We start from the raw sequence: 24153 nt of genomic DNA, 5'->3' as shown, positions 1-24153 counted from the left end.
GGCCAACACATGTCCATCCTGGTGTCCAAATGACACCGGGATCAGGGCGTGTCATTGCAACCGTCTTCGGTCTTTGCAGGCACCTCAAGAAATTCTGAAGGACAAGAACGAATGTAGCAAAGAAGAAGCATGCAAGTCGGTTGACAAAAGGGAAAGGAAAAAAAAAGAGACGGAGAAGAAGAAGAAAAAACACGAGGCAAATTTTAAGCCAATTATTTCATTTTAATTAAAGAGCGACACAGAGAAGAAGAAACAGCTGCATTTGGAGATAGCTGCTTTATTTGCCTAGTTTGTAACATTAGCTCTTGATAATTTTGGGGAAGAGTAAAAAAAAACACACTTAGGCAGTACCAAAGAAGAAAAATGTACAATTAAGAACAATCGCCGCTCCTCAAACTTTGTAGCAGATCCAGGTATCCGAAGGACTCGGGCCTAATGTACCTGCACTGATAAAAAAACAGTGATCAGATTCGTATGAGGGCATCACATAGTAGTTAAAATACCTGGCCGTGCATGAATGGTTTGAGATACCACCATAGTGGCATCCACTAGGTGTGAGTTTCTCTTGGAAAGGATCACTTATTGTAAGAATGTCAGCTGTGAAAGTGAAATACCCGTGTCGAAAAAGGAAGTCAATGATGACGAGAGAGCAATTTGGCTTGAAAAATTGCGTCCTCCGTATGATGTTTGCAACATGAGTCACTGGAATCAACTTGAAGCTCTCCACCTCTCCATCTGTCAAATCTCAAATGTTTAGTATGCAGCATTGTTCAAGTTGTCTCAATCAGTGGGGAAATTGCGGATGGTTTTGAATGAAGGCAGGCGAAAATTCATCATCCAAAATCAAACGATGAGAAAAAGGGCAAACCTCGAGGCATGGTTTACAACTACTATTTGTAAAAGCTAAGCTCTAAAGGTCTCACCTTGATTCTTTGGCATGAAACTCTCAGGAAGCTTTAAATCATAGCAAAACAAAACATCCCTTTTGTATCTATACCCATCAATGTCCATATAAGAAACAGCTCCAACTGGTACAGCTCTGCATGCATGAGATCATTTTCAAATCAACGTCACCATCAGTGTACGAGACAGAGAGAGAGCGAGAGAGAGAACTTACACACTGGAAATGGGTCTGGGTATTCCGGCTTCCTCTTCACATTCCTTTACAACATTTTCCCCACATGCAACCCCGTGAGGCTGCAATTATCAAAAATTGGTGCGAACTAGATATTAGGTTTAGTGATGAAAGGATTATGCAAGCTTTATCATTTTTGTAAAGGAACACTTTGCTTCAGATTACAACAATAAAATCCGGCAAGTTCTCAGGTCAAGTTTAACTTTTCAATCTTGTAGTTTCACCAACTACATTTCACATCAAAGTGCACCAGAGCGGTCTAATTTCAAGAACATGTCATGTAATGAAAGTTATTCTAGTTGCCAAAAGCAACCTCCCTTTCACAGCCTAAATAGTGAAAGAACAGAAACTAAATTCCTCGTATCAAGATGAAATCTCATTACAAACCAGTCCCCCAGCAACGAGCTGATCAAGCATCCCTGGATAAGTGGATTTCTGTTGGCTTCTCTTCCCTATCCATAGAAACTTCTGGCCATCCTTTTCAACATAGCCATTCATTTGCACTCCATAAGCCTATTCCAAAAGTATAGATAAATAAGTTCAAAATAAAATGAAAATAGCACGTAAACCAAATGTAACAACAACAAAACAGTCAGCTGGCTTCTATGTGACCATTTAAAATCGACCAGATTACTTAATCCTTCAACACCAACACCAAAACTTTAACCCTTCAAAAGCTTTTATATTCCTCTCCTCGAACCACAAATACAATACCACACAACTGGTCACCTTCCAAACCTCATCAAAATCTTTTTACAGAATATCCATGCCAATCTATTAACAAACCATAGGCGCAGCTAGGTGCATAGCACCAATAAATCCAATGAACAAGTTCCATTCATATACAGATCAGTATGGCCAAAATGGCTTGCTAGCCATTCATAAAAAAAAGATCCTAATTTAGAACCTAGACCAAGGTAAAAAGGCTACGCAAAGAGCAAAAACAAACCTTTATTCCGAAATAAGGCGCAGCAGCACGTTCTAGAGAGAAACATATGGGTGCCCCAAAGGATGATGCCACCGGGTATAGCTGATCATCCAGATAAAAACGATTCCAAAGTTAAACTCAACTGTAAAAACGTATAGTTGTCGGGGTGTTTTTTCTAATTTTCTAAAATTATAAGCACATTTCAGCCAGTACAACCAAAATCATTACCTCATTTCTTATACCTGGAATCAGTTCTTCTTCCCCTAAGCTTTTGATTACATCTCCCACCGCTCGCGTCCTATCCTCCGCCGTGCGCAGTGAAGAATGCAAGGTCATTGAGCCGCCACCATCATCAGAATTTGAATTTTCTGGCGGGAAAACAAACACGTCCTTGAAACTATGTAACTTCTCAGCAAAACTGCATAATTTCGGAAAATTATTCAGCAACGCATCTGATCGAATTGGGTATTTGAATTCACAGAATTTAAGCTTACCCATTGTGAATGTAACCAATAATTTGGTCCTCAATCACAAACGGCATGAACTCCGATTGAGATTCCTGCAAGATATTTCAATAAAATTTATATCTTTTTTTTTTCGGGGGGAGGTTGGATATGAAAACGACCAATCAGGTTTGTTTGGCAGCTAAGAAAATGCAATGGGCAACTTACCAGTCCGCGATTGCAGATTTTGATCTTGTCAGAGTAGCCTTTGAGATCTGAAGGGTCGTCCTGAAGGGCATCCGGTTTGGAGATCCGGAGGACGTCGTCCCAAGTGAAGACATCTGAGGCTGCAGAGACAGATACGCTGCGAGAAGTGAGGATTTCGTGAATAGCTTTGGGGGCGGATCGAAGTGGACGCGACGTCGTGAGGGAGTTGGGGAACGCGCGAAAAGCTTTGGCAGTGAAACGTGAGACCAAAGAGTCGACGAGAAGACTGCCGCCGCTGATGGAGGCCATGAGAGCGGGTACGACTCCTTGATTTTACAGTATTACCAACGGACTTAACGACGTTATCCAACCACCACCGTGGCCAGTGGGCGAAGCTACCAACTCGTTTCCTTTTTAAAGAAAAAAACCGACGTTGTCCAATGGGAAACTATCTTTTACATCCAATTAAGACATTTGGGTCAATTAATCTTTACAAAAGGTAAAACTATTCTGGAATTCAATGTCCAGTTTTTCCCCAAAAAAAAAAAAAGGTAAAACTACTCTTTACATCCAATTACGACATTTTGGTCAGTCAATCTTTAGCTAGCAAACGCGCTACATCAGATGTGAATATTTGAATAGAAGCGTCACATGGTCGGACTTTAAAAAATTAAAGAAAAAAAAAGATCAATTGATGAGTTCGTCACACCAGTCCATTCTTGCGGAGGCCGGTAAGACTCACATAGACATTATTGATAGTTCATTGTGAAGCTAAACCTATTGTGAGGCTAAATCAACCTCGTTCCTTTATTGTAGATAATATCGTTTGTAAAAAAAAAAAAAAAAAAAAACGTTCAGAAACGAGAAGCATAATTCATATTCGAACAAGTCTATGCATATAATCACTATCACAATTTTAGTTCATAACTGGCCACGTACAACGCAGTACAAAAGCACTAAAAGCGTCCAAGTGAAAGTGCTTTCTTCTCAAGTACTTTCATTAAACTTAGTTTCCACAACGGTAAATATATTTCAACAGTTCCGTTTTCACATGCCAATCCATCACACGCTCAACTCCTCAACGTTCGGGCTCAATGGCTCGAATAGAGCTTCAACTTCGCTTTGATTAACCTCTTCTAACTTTGACGGGTTCCACTTTGGATTCTGCATTGGTAATAAACAAAAGCAAATGATAAGGATTTGTTCTGATATAACGGAAAATAAGATGATTATTTCACCAAAATGGTCTTATTAGAGAGAGTAACCGTTTATCTTGCAGCACTCCGTCTATTGAGAGTGCTTTTCAGAAGGAAACTGTATAATTCGGATAATTAAAGTAAACTAACATCTACATTTTAAAGCATAATATTAACTTCAAGCTGCATTCTACTGCCTTTTTATAGTAATGAATCTTGAGCATAATGAACAAACCTGATCCTTGTCCACCAAAACTGCGCGCACACCTTCAGCAAAATCACTCCGCAAAGACGATCTTATTGCAACGCGATATTCAGTTTTCATCACACCTGTTAACTGGTGTTGGCCAAGTTCGGCACATGTTACTTTCCGATTTGTGAGCTACTAGGACACAACAACTATCAAAAGGATGTAACCGCCACATGATGAAAGAAACGAAAAGGTAGAAACTGCAGACTCACTGTGGATAATTGATTCTCATTTTTCCCAAGCGCAGATGCAACCTTGGAGAAATAATTTTGTGTCAGGTAAAGTGAAAAAGGAGCACCCTTTCCAAGACCTTGAAGAGCTTCATTAGCCCACTCCACCACTGCAATCAAAACAATGAATCGGCAAGAACTACAAAATAATAATACAAAGAGGAAAACCACAATTTGAGAGAAAATTACTCGCCAGCAACATACAAACTTTCAATAGAAGAGTATGAGAGATTTCATTTCATCATCAATAAACAAATGGCATTGACAAAGTTACCAGTAGCATCTGAACTCTGCTGCTGCTTTTTAAGTTCATCAATTGTCTCGACAACTGACTTATTTGCACCAAATGTGGAAGTTATTGGAGGCAGCAGCGACTTAAGTTGGGGTTCAGAATCTGGGTTGCTGCTGAATTTCGTCAAATTTGTTTCGATGTCCTGATGTGGATCCTGAGAACTGCATCAACAATGGCGTTGCTTTTATCTCAACAAAGGTATTGGACAATGGGATGATGCCAACTAAATTAATCCCCACTAGTGCATCAGATATATGAAGGAAAGAAAAAAAGAACGAAGACAGAATGAAGAGAAACATACAAGTTGGTTGACAAAAGGGCCTCCTTTAGAGAACCTAAGTTTTGAGATGGGACAAAATGTGTCCCAAGACCCACATATAGTGCATCCGATGGTGTTGAAATCCTTTTACCAGTCAGTCCAAGATAAGCACCTAGAAAGACATAACACTGTTAAAACAAACTACAGGACTAAGAATCGATGCATGAAGCTAACAGAAAAATTGTATAGGCCATTCTCTTTATATACTTATAATCTAAACAGTTTCTCCTTAGCAAAGAAGTACTTTAGTAAAAATATCTGGATTTATATACATTCTGATTGTAGTGCCTACTATAGTATGTCAACGCTTGAAAAACAGCTTGCTCCAGTCATAGGAAAGAAGTTGCGTCTGAGTATGGAAAAAGCATACCTACAGATCCTCCTCCTGGACTCTTTGCCGCAATATGTGAAAACCCAACATCTGGAAACAAACCAATTCCATTCTCTGGCATAGCAAGAACAGTTCTCTGAAATGTATCCGTACAAAGTTAGACACACAAAATTCAAAAATCCGCAATGTAGTCTGACAAGGTAATAATACCTCTGTAATGATCCGGTAGCGACCATGACCTGATAGGCCAATACCAAAGCCCATTGTTATGCCATCCATGAAGCTTATATAGGGCTTCTTGTACTCAGATATTTTACATATTAGAGAATACTCAGCAGTGAATACCTAAAAAACGTGCAACCCAAATATCATGTTGGTAGTCTTAAAAATACGACAAATGGTAGCTCAGAAAAGAAATGAATAATATCCAACCAATACAAATCATATCACCCAAGTTCAAGCAAAATCAAAACTAAACAAATGATCATATGTTGTAACTTGTAGGTTGCCCGAGAATGTCAAACACGAAATTAGAAAAGAAAAAAATGGCCGTATGTATTCAACATTGACTAACAAATAAATACATGCTGAAAGCACAATCTTAGCTGCAATTTATGACATTTATACGACATTTTCCCTTCGAAATTTTAGGCCTATCAACAAATAAGTCATTACGATTCTAATGCATGAATTTTGTGAAAACGGGCTTGGTTTGTTTCTATTAAGGCTTAATCATCAATGATTTTGCAAGGGTAAACCGTATTGCTAGTTGTAAATTCTATTCACTATGAAAATTACCAAAATTACATCTAATATGGTAGTGAAGGAAGTCGCCTTATATTATCTGGACTTTAGCAAACTGTATAAGGTTATAAGTCTGTTATTAAATATACTTAAAAGGACACAATTAGACCACAACCATATCCGGTAGTTGGTTTTTGGCCGTGATCTGCTTCACATCACCGCCTGCAGGTAAACTAAAATCTGGGTTATCAATTATCAATGAATCAACATGCCAACTTAACGGACACCGTCTATCTCTACATGGGAAAAATGCAGCACAAAAAGCAACAATGAGGTGAAACAATAAACATCATGACATGAAACAGCACGCACATCAAAGACCAACAATCTATCACGTAAGCACCTAAACAAGAAACAATTCTAGTTCAAAACAAAGCGTAATGTAGAAACCTTCGGCACAAGAGGTGTGTTTTTGTCCTTTTGAATTTCGGCAACAACCCCTTTAATATCCATTCCTGCATTAACCATGATAGGTCACTCTCAAAACCTAACCTATGAGACCCAAAAAACAAAGATAACCACCGAAAGAGCTAAACATACATCTATTGGAAAACTTATTTAGCTACATGCTAAAATGGAAGTGTAAAATTGCCGAGAAAGAAAGTATTCAAATACGGATTCTCCGTGTTTACCAGCACAAAAGGCACGGGCCGAGCTGCTATCGACAAGAACACACTTCACACTCGGGTCTGATTCCCATTCATCCAGATAGCTTTTGTATTTCACATCCATATCTGCGTTTCCAAACAATTCCCACTCAAACAGAAACACAAATTTCTTCATAAAAAGCTAACTTATTCAAAATTTTAATCCAAAATTTCGTCATCATATCACAAATGCAATAACACAGAACTGTAATCAATACGATGCAATACAGTTCAAGCTTAAAATTTCAGCTCCAAATGCAAAAGCAATTACAGATATAATATATATATATATATATATATATATATATGTCTGCGTGTGGGTACCTAGGTTCATGGCGTTGAGAGCTCGGGGGCGATCGAGGGTGATGACTGCGACGCCGTTCGGGTGGACACTGCCCTTGACGAACTCGTCGGCGGAGGCCATGATCGCGAAGGTTCGGAGAAGGAGAGGGGATTCGGAGAGTTTGCACAGAGAGAGTTTGGAATTTGGATTGAGGAAGAAGAAGAAAGCGGAAGACGATTTGCTCAGAATTTGGGTCGCTCGTCCGAATAAGATTCGCATTACTTCTGTTCGAGAGTGACTGTGTCAGTGATTCAGGGTGTAGAGAGAGAGAGAGAGAGAGATTTGGTGTTTCTGGACCAGATTACCCTTGATGTTTCGGTTAAATTACCGGGAAAAGAACCGTCGTGGTGACGAAGTGAAAGTTGTGATAGTGCGCGGTGGCGGGCGGGTAGCAACTAGCGAATGGGTTGTGCTGTGTGGCCGGAGGGTGTTAACGGTATTACGGTTTTTTGTGACCACAACATGAGGCACGTTATTGGGCCAGCTAAATCTAAAAGTGAAGCCCAATTTAAGAAATGACAGGTAGCCCAAAACGTGAATCCGTTTTTTCATCAGAGAAATGAGAACTTTCCTAAATCTTGGTTGTGTAGGGCCTTTAGAGCAGCTCCAGCAGGAGCAACTGCTCGAGGGACAGGTTGCGGAACAGGGTCTAATTGCCCGAGGAAGGAAGTCCAGCGTTGGCTGGCAAGCGAGCCCGAGTAGGTCCGAGCTCCAGGCCCGTTGATTCGTGCATGCCCGAGCGCCCGAAGGTTGTCTGATGTGGGCTAATGTCAGATGCCTACCAAGTGAATCGGAGGGCCACCAGACGACTGTACGACCTCCAAAACATCGTCATCGTCCTCGTCGGCGTCCTCCTCCTCTTCGTCTACGCTGTCATCGGATTCGGACTCGGACTTGGACTGCGACTCGTACAGCTCCAATTGCTCGGCGATCAAAGGCTTAACTTCGTTTTCCTCCGCAACTTCCTCCATAGCCTTCATCCTCTTAAAGCTCACACAAATTTGCAAAGAAAATCTCCTCTTTGTATTCTTGAGAAAACGAATTGGGATTGGATTTGGGAGAATGAATGAGATAGAGGGAGGGAGGGATGAGAGAGGAGCTGCCAATTGGGATTGGATTACAAATAAAATTATTTTGTATTATTTTATAAATAAAATACTAATATTTTATTGTCAATTGCCAAGGCTATTCAAGTGCAATGGTGGAGATGCAAAAGGCGATTACTGTTCATTAAGGGCAATTACTGTTCATTGGGTGGATTAAATAATGAATAGCCTGGGAGGAGGGCTCCGACGCTGGAAGTGCTCTTATGCCATTTGATGTTCATGTTCTTTAGGGGTTGCCTGCTCATTTACCAAAATGAAAAAGAAACGAAAATGTATCTTTTGGTCATAAACAAAGTAACAAAAAGCACGGAAAATTTCAGTTTGACACGTATATAAAAATAATTCATAACACAAACTAAAAGTTTCTTCACACGTGTACATCAAACCGTGACTGGTAGGTAAGAGTAAAATCATTACTTACAAGGGAACGAGAAATTTTTAGTTGTGACGGGAACACGAATGGTATACCAAGTGTTTTTATGTGAGTGATGAGAAATTTTATTTTTTAAGTAATTAACTTTTTAACACACATATTTCACCATTTATATAATAACACGTGGTGTACCATCTCGTATGACGGTCACACTGAAAAATCTCTCCAAGGGAACGAGCTAAACATTATCTATTAGCAAATAACTCTGAAACTAAAAGTACACATTAACCATACATAATATTTTACATGCTAAACATTCTCCATTCTAGTCTTTTGATACAAACTATTTTGACGATTGACAACTTAAACATATAATTTCGAGTGTATAAGTGAATATTCTTAATTACTTCAGCTATTAACCCTTTGCAGCGGACGTCTTTCACCAGACAAATTATTCTAGCTACCTAGCTACTACTTACCTAGAGAAATTAACTAATTAATATAGTCCGCTTGTATAATTTTTAGCCAATGATATAAGGATCTTGATCAAATTTAAGCCCCAAGACTTGTCCTAGCACATCAAGAAGCTCAAGGTGTGCAGTCAACTGCGGGAAATGCCCGTCTGTATTTATAATCTTGACATTAGGGTTTTCCTTCATCTTCTTCTGCATGTAGAACGCAACCGATTTTGGAGCAACAATGTCGCTGCTGGTGCTGATGATGGTGCATGGAGTCGAGACCTTGTCTATAATGTCTCTATGGTCGCTGTAAAAGACGGTTTTCGCCAAGGCGAGGGCAATTTCAGGCCTCATTCTGCGCAGGCACTTGACGAATTTTTCGACCGAGAGAGGGTCATTTGTGCCCACAGCAAGTGTGGCGAAGCTGGCAGCCCAGTTGTGATAGTTGGATTCTATGGCTGAGATGATCTGTGTGATATCTGACATCTCAAACCCACCTTCATAGTCGTCTATATTTATATACCTACAAATGTATTGAATTAATATGATTTCTTTGTTCATATAAATGTGGACCCAAAAATGTGATTATATTTTATATAGAGACAAGACAGAGTAAAGGCACTCTCATATATTACTGATATTAATTCATTTGTGACCACAAATATAAACATATATGCATGCATGCATGTATGTATGTGTGTATGTATGTATGTATGTATGTATGTATGTATGTATGTATGTGTGTACGTATGTATATACAACGTTTCTCTTTATGGACCTTTACGTCATGTCTTTCGTGTGGATGCCTGCAGCGGTGGTTAGATTGTTCTTTTCGGTCGATTGGCAATATAATTTTTGCCATTTTCAGTTGATCAACGCAAGAGTTTTGCTCAAAATTAGGATTTACTGTTCATATTTTGGGCACATCCGCACAAAATTCGAGCATTAACGTAACATAATTTTATATAAATAACTGGATGTTTGAAGTGTCTAACACAAAGTTAGACAAGGACTAAAACAAAATGATGGAGAAATTTTCACTAAGGAAATTATAAATGGATTAATTGATGCAAAAAAACCTGGAACAAAATAAAAACCTCTGTATATGCTTGAATATTCAATAAAAAATTAGAGAAATAGAGAGAGAAAGTTGTATATAAGAGTGAGAAAGTACCTAGGAGAAGCTCCAATGAGGATGAGGGACTTAAAGAGGTCAGGTCTTTTAACTGAAGCAATACATCCAATCATACCAGACATGGAATGACCAACAAAGACAGTAGATTTTAGGTTGAACTCGTCTAAGAGAGCAATTAGGTCAAGGGCAAATGCGTCATAGGAGGAATATTTCCCAGCTGGATCAAACAGTTTCAGGTCATCACCTTCCTTATTATTCACAGCGCCGGAGAAAGGCCAGTCGAAAACAAGAACACGGTAAAGCTGAGCCAAGTAGGGCACGATTTTGTCCCACACAGACTGGTCTCCTCCGTAACCATGTGCCAGAACCACCGCTTCAACACCCGAGCCCACGATTCTTGCGTTCATGGCGGTCGAAAGGTTTTTTTCTAGCACCATTTTTGTGGTTTTTTTATGAAGTATTAACCGAGAGAGAGAGAGAGAGAGAGAGAGAGAGAGAGAGAGAGATGGAAGGGGGATGGCTAGAACAAACTGTGTTTTGCTCTAGTCTCCATTTTATAGGAACAAGAATGGATTAATTTTGGGCAAATGGGGATGAATAGGAATTTTTTTTTCTTTCTAAACAATTGATATTATCTATACTAAAGGGAGGAAATAGGCTTAGCCTCACAGTGGTTCAAATTCGTTTTTTGCGATAATCGAATCTAACACCTTTCACTTACAAGTAAAGAAAAATATCACTAGACCGTAGTACTAAGTGACAAATAAGAATACTTAATTAGTGTGGTTAATAATTCAGATGTGTATTGCTTGGTGAATAAATAGTATTTTTATTTTACCAAATATTGATTTTAAAACGTGTGAAGTTATTGCATATAGTTTTGTAGCTGGAAAGAACCTTGATGGTTGATGAGTGCAAATTATACTACTTTTTATTATGCCAAAAACTATATATTCTTGTAACGTTTTAGACTTAAATGTATAGGCTTACATGGTTTTGTGTTCTCGAACTAGATTGACAAGATGAACATAAATTAGATGTGACTAGTTTTTGTTGAATTAAATGGGTCAAGTATAATTCTTTCTCAATATTTTGTTTAAATAAATTGACCATATGTGCTTTAGGCATATTTAAGATCACATATTTTTGTTTTGGGTTTTTAGAAGGGAAGTATTATTGGCACTTCAAAAATCTCATTATACATTCCTCACAAGTGTATTTTTCTTTCCTAATATAGAAAGTTTGAATTGTAGAATAAGATTTTTGGAGTGCTCAGAACAGTTGGCCTTTTTTATTAGCACCCCACATATTGTTGAATGCACCCCCACAAAAAATTCAATATTAAATTACTTATTTATTCTACTATGCAATGACAATTTCGACCTTATAAAGTTAAAAAAAAAAAGGAAATTTCCAAATACACCCCACATCACTTTTAACGTATTATTTATCTTCTTCAATTATCAAAACCATTCCACCCTCCATTGTTGAACAAAATCCTAACTAATGAAACTACAAACACATAGATTGAGAAAAACCTAACAAAATGTCTATGAATATGCAATGCTATTAATCACTGTGGCAAGAAATTATTTTCTCTCCAACCACACATTTTATCACATCCCGGCATTTACTATGTCGAAAAACTTCAAAGTTTATACCTTTGAACCAGCTCTGTGAATTGCAATGCCAATAGCTTGAAACTTTTGATAATTTTTTTTATTTTTTATTTCTTTTGTTATAGAAAAGTTACATAAGATCTTGAGTTTGGATAATTCTTGAGTTTGAAAGTGACATAAGATTTTCCAATCTGCACAAAGATAAAAAAAAAAAAAAATTTAAGATAAGTGTTAGCGTCCAAATCGGTTAATGATAATTTGCTCTCAAGCTGGAAACGAAAAACAAGTCAATCACATAAGTAATTAGCCTGGGAACAGCAGAGTATCTAGATTCAATCCATCAAAATTAAAAATGAGAATTATAAAATTTGAAGAAATTGGGATGTATATAGAAATATAATGTGTGTTTTGAGAATGTGGGGCATGAGGGTATTATGGAGAGGTATGTGGGGTGTATAAAGATAACTTTTAATTGAAAAAGTAAATATGGAGTGTATTAAGTATGTATGGTTTATTCAACAATTTGTGGGGTGTTAATCTAATAAGCCATAACAATTTCCTTTCCGAATACGCTTCTATTTTCATTTAAATGTTATGCAGGTGACAAAGCAAAGCACATGACCGCTTCTACAACAAGGTTGCCCTTATCCTCTTAATTGTACCGACATAAGAAAAAAGGCTTAATTCTCTCTCCCGTTTCCAAGAGTTAGCCGCACGAAATTAGAAGAAAGATGGGGAGTCACCTACTGAAATCAGCTACCAATTCGTGGGTCTTCGAAAATGTCATAAATTTGGATATATGGCTGCTCAATTTGTTCGACTGGTGTGGAGTTTTGTTCATTCTAATTAATGGTTGATTTCATTTGGAGATGCAATTTCAGTGCAAACTGTGCAGCTAGCTGAAGAAGGCAGCAAAGGGAGGCGTAGCCAGATGGAGAAAAAATCAATGAAGGCGTTTAATCATACAAAGTGGCCAGCAAATAATTCAGGAGCCCTTCAGTTTTCTCTCTGTTATTTCAGTCAATAAATCGTCGTTAAGCCGTTGTAGGTTACGAAAAAGAAAATGGAAACATAAGAGGGAAAAGAAGAGGACAACTGATCATTATTCAGCAGATGAAGAGTTCAACGACGAGAGCTGCAAATTTGTTCCGGCAGCAAGAGAAATTCAGGATTTTCCTAAACCCTATACGGAACTTTATACATCACTATTGCATAAGAGAGATTATACTATGTAATCGGGCACATAACAATTTTCATGTTATGTCGTTTGTAAATATAAGACAATATATATTCAATTGTATGTTAGAATCTCTAAGTAAATTAAATAGGCGTGTTTCAAGAATTTTGTTCAACAAAACTCACTCATTAAAGCACTCTACAAAAGTGTGTGCGTGTATATATCAAATATGCGTGATGAGATAATCAATCTCAACCACCCTAATATATAAGCTATTACTGGTTTAATCACTTAGCAGGCTGATTAGAGCACAAAAAGAACAAGATTTGAGGAATCTATGGCAGCTGTTGGGGTCATTTAGTGCATGGCCTTGACTTTTGGCTCCTCTTACTTACTAATTGAGATGGAGTTAGGTCAATATTCCTACCAAATAAGATGGAAATTAACTTTACTGGTAGGAGACTAGAATCTAGTAGTAGTATGTATGGTACTGGGAAACGTGGTTTCAGACCCCAAAAGGACCCGTTTGTCTTTTTATGGTGATCGTGTAGTGACATAAGAGAGAGGGTTTGGAGTTGGTGATAAGTCCAAGGCCAACCTTTTTCTGCCATTAAAGCTGGCGTACCCCACCACCACGTTCTTCCTATCCCTTATCACAAGTTTAAACCACATATGCCGACGATGCAGGTATGATTGCATACTGATCATCGAGACGATAACTGTTATATTCATCGATGTTATGTTTTTATCTACTTATTTGACAACCGAGATGATATTTATAATGCGAATATAGTAATAACTGTCTTCAGTTGGTTGGAGGAGGTCGTATCGTATATATGTTCAAATGCGAAGACAATGTATATTTGTTTTTTTTTCAAGTTAATCAATTTATTTGTGATGTCGTAATTTTATTGTCGATGAAAATTATTAAAATTTTATTTTAAAGAGTCAAATGTAAAGAATTTATTTCCAAGCGACTCTAGAAATGATTATATGTAATAGCAAGTGAATAGCTGTTTTTTAAATGATTTTTTTTATTAGCATCCCACATAATATTGAATGCACTTTACATTAAAATTTAATATTATGTGGCTTATATAACATACTATGCAATGACAATTTCGACATTATGAGGTTTAAAGAAAATAAGAAATTTCTAAATACACCCAAAGTTACTTTTAACATATTATTTATTTTCTTCAACTATCAAAACATCTCTCACCCTCCACTCCATTGTTGAATAAAATTCTAACTATTGAAACTATAAACACGTTGATTGAGAAAAAATTTAACAAATGGAACACGATATCAATATTTCGGAAACTTCACATGACGTAAAATTTCATATTTGTTATTGTTTTAATTCAACGACATCGGTAATTATTTAAGTCTGCTTTTGCTTTCCATACTACCCAATTTCATAAGAGGCCAACCCAGCAACGCCTTTTTCATTCTTATTCATCTTTTGGGGTTTACTTTACTCTGTTAGGTTCCTCCCAGTTGCCATTTTTTAGCCAAAATACTCTTTTTTGTTAGCAAAAGGCTTAAGAGACAAAGAAAAGGAGATTGGCTGTGATGACCCAATGAAATTCAAGCTCAACCGACTGGATTGTAGACTTCTCTTTTTAGAGAATGTTAGGGTTTTTAATCCTAAGTCAATTTAATTTATAAAAATTGAAAATGAGTATTATAAGATTTAAAGAATGTGGAGTGTATAGAAAATGTGGGGTGTATGCGAAAAATATTAGGTGTATGAGAATGTGGGTGTAAGGGTATTATGAGAAAGTATATGAGGTGTATTAAGATAATTTTTAATTGAAAAAGCAAATGTAGGATGTATTAAGTATGTAGGGTTTAATCAACAATATGTGGAGTATTAATAGAATAAGCCCTTTTAAATTTATAGTCATTGTTCATATGCTAAATATTAAAAATGTAATAAAACTCAACGGTGGACCATGAGCCAAGAAGAAAGGGAAGAGGGAGTGTGAATTTAGAAGAAAATGATTGAGTTCATGAGTTTTTCTTTTTTTTTTTTCAATTGATTAATAATAAAATATTCAAAGTTTGTTAAAATAAAAGTGATATTGGAGATGAAAAGTTAAAGAGACTATTTAAAGTAATTATTTGACACTATTCACTCGCTGAACAAGCAAAAATTTAACAAAACTATTAGCGATGGGCGATCCAATGCTTGCCCACCGTCATTGCCATTGGCGACGAGAGGAAGACGGGCCTCCTCGTTGCAAGGTCCAGAATTACTAGGTCCGCTCTGATTGCGAGCAGAAAGGATCCTTACTCAAGGATCTGGAAAATTCATAGTGGATTGATCTGAAGAGGATTCTTACCCGTTGCTAGAGGTGGTAACTTAAATTAGCTAACTAAATTAACTTGTGACACTACTCACTAACTAGACTAGCAAATTTTAAAGTAACTCTTGGAGATGCTAAGACCCCTAAATAGTGGGAAGGCCACTGAACTTTTTATATATTATGGACAGATCCTAGCAATGGATTTTGTAATAATTTTCCACAGATTTGGATTATTCTTTTGTCAAACTAAATAGTAAAATGGAAAAAATTTATAAAAGTACAAAAAGAGAGGACAAAACAGAGAGCAAAAAGGGGAAATGTAATGTATCACGTGAGACAGCTGCTGGCTGCAACAAGGCATCACACCCAAATTAGACTTCTATTTTCTGCATGTTATCTTAAGATGATAAAATGATTAACTAAAACCACTATCATTGTTTGGGTGGTACTATCCACACACTTATTTTTATTTTCTACATATCTCTTATTAATTTTTGTTATTTGACTTTCTTCAACTCATTATATATGATGACCGGAAATTGAAAGAGGTGTGTAGAAGATAAAAAGAAATGTGTGGATAGCATCATCCTAATGTTTTTGGCTTGGAAAGTAAACTTGTTGGAATAGTTATTGGCATGGATGGTCATGTATCATGTATGTATATAACAAAAATGTTAAGATCAACTGTTATGCGTGTATGGGATGATCTTGGCCACTCATGTTCGGACTCACAAAGCAGGAACAGACGGAATCAACTGATGTTCACGTAGGCAACTGATTCCAGCTTTTCTTATAAAGCATAAATGTACTGCATTTTTCTTTCACAAGCTCAAGGTGAGAGCTAGACCACTCAAACCTTGTCGTTCCAGGTGGAGATGTCTGAATCAAATGGCTAGAATATGGTTGAAGAAAATCCTGGATTCCTGGGAATATTTTATAGGATTAGAAAAATCAACTTTTAGAACAGAAAAATTCCCGTTTCATGAATGCTTTCTCACATATTATCTCATACGTCACTCATACGATATAGCTAATGTGAAAGATCCGTTTTATTAAACCGACAAGTAGTGCTTCAGTCACTTTTAGTTTTAAATTTGACAACTTGCATAAGAATCTGGTTAAGGTTACTGTGTAAATGCATGCTGCATGGAGGCCCCAGTTACGTGAAGGAAGGCCTCGTTTGCCAAAATGCATACATCCGACAAAACATGTTTCACAAGATTTCTCGTGAGTCGTGGCCACAAAGCCATTAGGAAAAATAATAATTCCTCTGCAAATTAACAACAGTTTGTTGACCAATCTGCAGCAAATAGGTTTGAACTGTTTGGACTGAATCTTGGAATTGTTCTGATCAGGATATATCAAATTACTGCAATCTTTTCAAATAATAAGTAGGTGAAAAGTTCACTGTCCAATTAAATTTTCAATAGCATCGACTCAAATGGTTGATACGTTTCCTTTTTTTTTTTTTTTAAATAATGAAAAATTGTAACCATGTGACATGTTTAAGACGTGGCTTTGAGACATGAGAATACAAATTAAACCCTCTCACGGATGCTTTGCTTTCATTTAACTAGTTATTGCGAAAAAAAAAAGTCGCATGCGATAATGTTTATGTAAAAGGGCAAGAATATACTCATGGGTTCATGTACAGTATGATTTTGCATTAAACACGATCCCGTTGTTTGAATCGTCCTAGACAGACCAAGCCCTAATAATAAAAGGTGAACTTAACAATCTAACGGCTACAACTGCATTAAGATACAACTTGTCATGAAAAAAGTTTCAAAAGGTATACATGATCAAGTTTAAGCAATGGTTTACATCCTGCAAGAGCAAACTCCTTTTTATTGCAGTTGCCATTAAATTCAAAACACATTCAAAGGAAGAACATTGACTGTTACAAAATGACAAAAGGTTAGTGTGAAAATTAAAAGCTAAGTGGGAGACTGGAGGCAATTAGGTCCCAATACAAAAAAGTTGAGCAAAGACATTTACACGACCACCACCACCTATCATATCACTATCACGGCTGCCGTCACCATCACATACCGCTGTCTCTTCCGTCGCTATTGTCGTCACTATCTATCGTCATCACCGTCGCCATCACCACCCACCATCATCACCATTGTCTTCACCACTATTACTAGTACATTTCTTAACTAATATCTCTCATTTATATTTTAGTAACTTTGTACACACATTAAATTCCGTATTAGATTTTATTCTTTTAACTTAACCAAACAATAAAATTCATGAATTCTACAAAATAAAATTATCATTTCAAATTTTATTATTTTAGAATTCCTTAATAATTTTAAATTTGTTTATCTAAATGCAGTGTTATAGTTCCTTGTGAAATTAAAACACTTTCTGGGAAAATATCTTTTCTGTGCAGATATGCTCATTAATTGGACGGCTCCTAATATGCAATAACCAGCAGACCGTTTGAGAATTGTTTCACGGCTGCTTAATGTTTTTGAATTGAGTTCTCACTGCTATGATGTCTGGTCAGTTGTCCTTTGCTTTGCATTAACTTTGCGGCTGGTAGAAGATGCCACAAATGACGATATTTCATCATGCAGTATTGTGCGTTGTCTTGTAGAAGAGTTAAAACACATGGTAGGGGCATGATTCGTTTGGAATACTGCTATCGTAATATCTCATGTGTAGGTGAGATGTGAAACAGGTGTGTCAAGTATAAGCTCATGCGCTATTCATGGGAGTTTCAAAATCCTTATTTTCAATTTATCAAGTGAGTGGCACATGAGCCTATATGTGAGACGCTTGTTTCACGTAATGGGGTACAGGCGAAAAATTCAATATATCACGTTAGTGGCACATGAGCTTATATATGAGACACTTGTTTCACGTAACAGGTATAGGCGCGTCCATTTTGGTTTGTGAATGGCTTTGGGCTGTCCCAGTTTTCTTGTAGCAGTTGAAAAAAGGATAAAAAAAACAAAGATTTTTGCAGCTGCAAGTCATATATATGTTGAAAAATTATCTGGTTGGAAAGCTAGATATGAAAATGCGGTATGAATGATACAATTTGCTAAGAATCATCAATATAAAATTCTCATGTTCAACAATGTATGACATACATGCATGGCGGACCGGACGTGCACTCAAGAGTCAAGGGAATTGAAGAGGATGAGAAAGTGAATATTATTATTGGAATGGTCTCATACGTACATGCCCTGAATCCAGGAACTTCACAACTCCAGCCTAATTTTACAGTAAAAACTAGTAACTGTGTAAAGGATCCGTGAAACCGTATAATCCATTAATAATCACTTGAAGCAATCAAACCTGTATTAGGGAAGGTAAAAAACAGCATTAATATTATTACCATTTAAGGCTGATGCAGTGAAAAATTATGGTAAGAATGGTAACTTGCCTGGGACGGAACTAGCCGAGGAACATCAACTAGCCGCTCGATTGTCTGCAACTGATCGTAGGGCGCAATCTGTGCCGTAACGTAGAAAATTCATACATTGATCATAACAAATTGCAATAGAAGACCAATGATCATATCTTGTGAGGTGCAATTATGGATGTACCTACTGTGCATGCACTCAATTCATTATTTTACTGCTACGGCACCAGTTAATGGTTTTTGATGTTCAATCGTTGGAGAAATCCTATTTTCGTAACATTTTCGCAATTTCAATTCACATTACTTGTAGAAATTTGGCATGCTTTTGCATTTCAGTCAAAAGGAGTTAGGTTGTCATGATTTTCATGAAGTTGACACTTACCTTTTGCATCATGCCGGTCCATGTCAAAAACTTTGCAAAGTAAGCCAGCAATAAAATCATTCACAATACCACCTTTTTTACCTGACTAAATCCGTCTGGCCACGTTATTGAAACGGCATAATTCCCCATAGGCCGAATCTCTTCAGGTTCGATGTCTTCTGGAACATCATCAAACTGCAACTTTTGCTCCCCCGTCCACTCATCCTGATTTTGCACAAAATTCGAAGGGCGAAATATTAAGTCAGGCATGTAGATTATTTGGAAATTATGACATCAATAATCAAAACTCAACACTAAAGGAAGATTTGTCGAAGCCTTTCTTTTCTACCAAAGGTCCTACAAAGAGTCTAGTAACTTCTACCATCTTACCCCATCAATTAGCCTCTTCATAGTCTTTGTCAATCTGATTAATCCATCGGATCTACTAAATTTATGTGAGAATTTGATAGCCGGATTACTACTTCCCCGTGATTTAGAACGTAGTTATTACTGATGTGGAAAGATGGAAGAATGATACTGATGGGTGAAATGTCATATATGCACATAATCTGCATATTATGTAGCAGCAATACTTTGACAACAAAGATGCTTCGAAAATAAACCACCACGTACCACACTTTGTGCAGAGCGGTCATTCCGCCTCACAGTTGCAGGATGGAGAAGAAATTCTTCATCTGAATCCGGTACCTTCACTCTTATTGCCTTGATAGATTTATCGTACATCACAGCTGTTGACACTGTAAAAGAAAATTAACAAACTCAACATATGTTCGAACAGCGAGTAAATTGCAAGCCTCTAAACTTTTGCGGAACACAAAACCATCACCACAACATTTTGATTTCAAAATTTTGAAAGTAGAATAACCTTGTATAAAAATTTCAATATAGTACCTTGTTGGCGAATCTTAGCACACTGTTGCACGACACATATCCCGAGATCCTGAAATGTCTTCGAAACTTCACCTAGGGGATCAGCTACCACTTCGGGCGTTCCACTATCTCCGGAAGCAGATAGCTGCCAGATAAATGTTATCAAAATTTAAAATACGTTCCTGCGCAGGACATATCAAACATTGACGGAAGACAGAGGACTTACAGTTGGTCTAATGGGAAGATCAAACAGATTCGGGATACCAAACTGCTGCACAACCTGCAGCGGATCAAACTATTCTATTTCAAATACAATGGACATGAAATTTTACTGGTAGTGCACAAATTGCCTGCACTAAGATTATCCAGATGTTGAGAAAGGAAGTGAATTCTTCAATAGTGAGCTTGCCTGAGAGCCTGATCCTTTACCAAATGGGTAATAGCGTTTCCCATCAGCTTCAAAATGGCTCATATTCTCGACTACAGCAACACACGGTACCTGAATGGTGAAAACGAAAGTAAGAACGTCGAGAAAGAAATAATCACACCTTCGTCCTTTTGGAACAATGTTAACTTAGAACAAATTATTGGTTACATGGTATTGAAAAGTACTTCGCAGTAACGGTTGATTGTGTGGTGGAAATACACACCTTAAGCTTTGAAAACATGCGAACTCCTTTTGCAACATCAATAAAAGCTAGCTTTTGAGGGGTGGTAACGATAACAGCAGCAGTTAATGGAACAACCTGCAAAACCAACTTTGTCTGTATTAAAACGTAGAAACCTTGAAGTAAAAAATATTCGTGCAGAGCATCCACATAGACATACTTCATAAACTAAATACAGAGCGACAATAACCGAGACAAAAAAGCAGGACCTGGCACAACGTAAGCTGAATATCACCAGTTCCAGGAGGCATGTCAATAACAAGGTAATCCAGCTCTCCCCTACATAATGAAATATTCGGGATTAGAAGATGACATGAGAATCATACTTAACGATAATGGCGGAGTTTCGTGTACAGAAGCATATCATACCACTCAGTTGTAGTTAGAAGTTGGTTGATGACACCAGAAACCATAGGGCCTCGCATTATGGCACGCCCTTGCCCGGCAAATCCAAAAGACACCAATTTCACTCCCAAGTATTCTGTAGGAATTATCGTTTTCGTCTCTGCGTTCTAGAGGATGTTTTGAAACTGTCAGAACTGCAGCACCTTACTAAATACGAGAAAAATTCTGCTAAATTTTCTGATATTACCATCACTAGTATTCGGTTCTCAGGGGAGACCATTGTCGGTAAACTTGGACCATAGACATCAGCATCAAATATACCAACCCTAGCACCCATGCCAGCCAAAGTGTATGCCAAGTTTACCGCTACGGTTGATTTTCCCACACCTCCCTGCACACATTTCACAAACAGCAGAAAAAGGGTACAGAATTAGCAGTCTACACTGATGGTAGAAACTTTCCACCAAATGTAAATTGCTTATATACACTTTTCTTAGCTTTTCCTTTCAAGAAGAAAAACCTTGAGAATCACAAATTCTTTGCAAGTGAAGCATGAGGACAATGGTAATTTTATGTATTTCTTTACTCCGCTAGTCGATATCCATGGAGATTCCATAGTTATTACTAGTTCAGTCAGAAAGAGCAATTCTCCTAACTAGAAGAGACGGAAATTCAAGCTAAAAGATATGGCTCCCTGAATTTAAAATGTTACAAACAATAATCAAATCCTAAGAATTGAACCGAACCATGTAGAGCGCAAGTCACATTCAACAGAAAAGAACCGAAAACAAAGTACAGATTCTACCTTACAACTAGAAACTGCTATAATATTTGAAATAGTCTGTAACCCTGCCGGAAGTTGGCCAGCATAAATTGGTTTCGCTGGCTGCGCTGACATAGTCACACTGACACTCTTAACCCAAGGAAGTGCGTTCACCACCTCATTTGCCTGTTGTTCAAACTGTAACGCAAACGAAGCTTGTTATGTTTGCTAGGTCCTAAAATGTTATTATAAAAAGGATAACAAATTTATTTTTGCCATTAATCATAGAAGATCGAAATCATGAAACTGATGGCAATTGCATCTTGCCATGCCAAGCATCACATAACTCCATTAGTAGGGAATATCAAGTGGAATATGAATCATATCTACAATATCAAACATATGCAAGTTCATGATAAAAAAACGGTGATTGTCTCAATTACCATGTCCTTTATTGGACATGCCGGTGTAGTGAGCTCTAACCGAAATGAAACCTGAGACAAAAAGGTCAATATATTTTGGTAAGGACATTAAGCTCTATACGTCTGTCACTGAAAATTTTCCCATGCAAGCTCTAAATGACCTCTCCCGAAGCATCATTGATGTCCAGATCTTTCACAAATCCACACGAGACAATGTCCGTCCCAAAGTCTGGATCGATGATCTGAGACAACGCTTTGAGTACATCTTTCTCAGCTTCCACCTTTAAAATTTCATCAGCACCAACTACATCTGAACAAAAGGAATAGGAAAACATAAATAAATAGAAAACAATATCATCAGATGAATATAGATGTTCTTTGAAAAATTCCCAATTTTATTCATAATCATAGAAAAATAATAACTTTGGATTGTTGTTGTCACCTTCATTGCAGTTTTCCTAATTGAATAGGAACGCTATCCGGACTTGGGCTACTAATTCAACTGCTAAATATTTCAAAAGATAAATTCTTGTAGAGTGTTTTTCTTAAATTTTCTGTCTTTCACTAAATCTCGAAGTCGAGATTCCACAATAAAACTAGTTAGTAATGGGGAGTAGCCCAACGGCCCCAAAATGAATACTAGCACATGCCATTGCCACACTAATAAAGTGAGTTGTGCAATCTAGGAAAATGGGTTTAGTCTAGAATAAGCACTTATAATTTAAGCTGCTTGCTGGGTTGCTGAAAAAGAAGGTAGAGAGAGAGAGAGAGAAGGTGCTTTTACCTTCCAAAGAAGCAGCTTTAGTAGTGAAGGAGCTCAATACAGAGTCTCTGCGCGAAACCCATTTGGACCTTTCAGGTCTTTGTTGCTGAAGCGAACAAAATACAGCCGTTGAAGACTGAAGAGGCTTCTCATATGAAGATAGTAATCCTGCAACAAATCACCAAACCATAGCATAGTAAGTGCTTCAACTCAATCAAAACGAGCGTGGCAAATTTGAGTTAAGCTAGTTAGTCAAGTCAGTGTGTCCGCCCGCACACAAGTTCCATATCGATGTCTTCAACTCACCGGCATCTTCATGTGATTTCACGTTTTGGAATGAGAGATACAGCGAAGAAGGAACATGAAGAAGTTGCATGTTTTTGTTAGAGAGAGAAAGAGATTAAGAAATGTGTGGAGATGATGAGAGAGAAAGAGGAAGTGATGATGAGTGGGCTGCGTGAAGTGTGAACCTCATGTTTCAAGCCACCAGGAATAGCCTGCTGATGAGGGTGTGGGTAAGGGATTGGGGAAGATTAGGTCCCAGGTTCGAGGCCTGGTGTGGGTGGGGTGGGGTGGGGATAAAAAAAATAAATAATTAAATAAATAATAATAATAATAAATATTAAAAAGTGAACCTCATGTTTCCAAAATTTGAGTCATCTGCGTGTCTATCTGTAAATGCAATCTCGTAATCTTATTCAGAATTTAATTTTGTTATCCACGACGACGTGTTTACCTTTTTTGCTGACTTGGCACCAATATGGTTCTTAGAACTATGGATGACATGTTGTTCCAAGTTAACTGTCAATTAAACTTCTGATTATCCATAATTCTCTACCAAGTCCCTTATTTTCTCCTATACAAGTGATATTTGAGGAGAGAGTCGAAAAATACCTTGAAGCAAGAGAGATTTTTCACGTGGTGAGAAATAGACTCATGATCATTTATAACCAATCTCACACATTGTTTACACAAGATGAGAGAAACATTTCACATACGATCGTATACAACTGAAAATAAAACATATTTCCTTATAGAGGTACATGCTCTTATACGCTCTAAGTTCATGTACTCCGCCGATCTAAATTTAAATTTTGTTTTAAAAATTAAAGCATCAATTTCTTAAAGAAGAAAAAATAATAAAAGCAAAAATATTTCCAATGGTACCCATTTCTTTCCATCTTACCTTACTTACAAGGCAAGAATCACCAACCACATTAATTTGCCAAATACCAGATCATGGAATAAAAAGGTGA

The 24153-nt window shown here is 37.3% G+C and overlaps 4 protein-coding genes and 1 pseudogene across 6 annotated transcripts; 1 reads left to right on the top strand and 4 right to left on the bottom strand.

Moving 5' to 3' along the window:
• Positions 1-201: 201 nt before the first annotated feature.
• On the bottom strand, positions 202-3157 carry LOC126604750 (nudix hydrolase 20, chloroplastic-like). 2 transcript variants are annotated; one of them, XM_050272056.1, is made up of 9 exons: positions 2735-3157; positions 2558-2622; positions 2292-2481; positions 2085-2165; positions 1523-1648; positions 1118-1197; positions 924-1039; positions 615-735; positions 202-446 (listed from the first exon to the last, which is right to left on the bottom strand). In XM_050272056.1, the coding sequence occupies exons 1-9, from the start codon at positions 3020-3022 to the stop codon at positions 392-394; spliced, it is 1122 nt and encodes a 373-aa protein (XP_050128013.1). In that variant the 5' UTR covers positions 3023-3157; the 3' UTR covers positions 202-391. The 2 variants fall into 2 exon arrangements, with proteins under 2 accessions (XP_050128013.1, XP_050128012.1); XM_050272055.1 differs by having other exon boundaries at positions 202-441; positions 2735-3155.
• Positions 3158-3586: 429 nt separating this feature from the next.
• On the bottom strand, positions 3587-7517 carry LOC126604749 (3-hydroxyisobutyryl-CoA hydrolase-like protein 3, mitochondrial). Of its 2 annotated transcripts, none has more exons than XM_050272053.1 (10): positions 7107-7517; positions 6768-6869; positions 6526-6590; positions 5542-5676; positions 5371-5467; positions 4983-5112; positions 4664-4842; positions 4372-4499; positions 4145-4291; positions 3587-3877 (listed from the first exon to the last, which is right to left on the bottom strand). In XM_050272053.1, exons 1-10 carry the CDS (start codon positions 7342-7344, stop codon positions 3776-3778), a joined length of 1323 nt encoding a protein of 440 aa, XP_050128010.1. In that variant the 5' UTR covers positions 7345-7517; the 3' UTR covers positions 3587-3775. The 2 variants fall into 2 exon arrangements, with proteins under 2 accessions (XP_050128010.1, XP_050128011.1); XM_050272054.1 differs by having other exon boundaries at positions 4145-4246; positions 7107-7514.
• Positions 7518-8870: 1353 nt separating this feature from the next.
• LOC126601135 (strigolactone esterase D14-like) lies at positions 8871-10729 on the bottom strand. Its single transcript, XM_050267796.1, has 2 exons — positions 10237-10729; positions 8871-9585 (listed from the first exon to the last, which is right to left on the bottom strand). The coding sequence occupies exons 1-2, from the start codon at positions 10632-10634 to the stop codon at positions 9126-9128; spliced, it is 858 nt and encodes a 285-aa protein (XP_050123753.1). The 5' UTR covers positions 10635-10729; the 3' UTR covers positions 8871-9125.
• A 3829-nt stretch (positions 10730-14558) lies between these two features.
• Positions 14559-14653, top strand: LOC126606110 (small nucleolar RNA Z107/R87; annotated as a pseudogene).
• A 3796-nt stretch (positions 14654-18449) lies between these two features.
• Positions 18450-23370, bottom strand: LOC126603564 (fe-S cluster assembly factor HCF101, chloroplastic). The gene is made up of 16 exons (XM_050270456.1): positions 23204-23370; positions 22919-23065; positions 22296-22444; positions 22156-22206; positions 21755-21910; positions 21197-21340; positions 20974-21116; positions 20814-20883; positions 20587-20682; positions 20346-20435; positions 20163-20216; positions 19958-20081; positions 19679-19803; positions 19148-19270; positions 18706-18774; positions 18450-18617 (listed from the first exon to the last, which is right to left on the bottom strand). The coding sequence occupies exons 1-16, from the start codon at positions 23271-23273 to the stop codon at positions 18612-18614; spliced, it is 1617 nt and encodes a 538-aa protein (XP_050126413.1). The 5' UTR covers positions 23274-23370; the 3' UTR covers positions 18450-18611.
• Positions 23371-24153: the final 783 nt, after the last annotated feature.

This window comes from Malus sylvestris, chromosome 15, assembly GCF_916048215.2.
Source record: "Malus sylvestris chromosome 15, drMalSylv7.2, whole genome shotgun sequence".
In the NCBI taxonomy this organism is placed as follows: Eukaryota; Viridiplantae; Streptophyta; class Magnoliopsida; order Rosales; family Rosaceae; genus Malus; species Malus sylvestris.
This window is presented reverse-complemented; position numbering and strand designations above follow the sequence as displayed.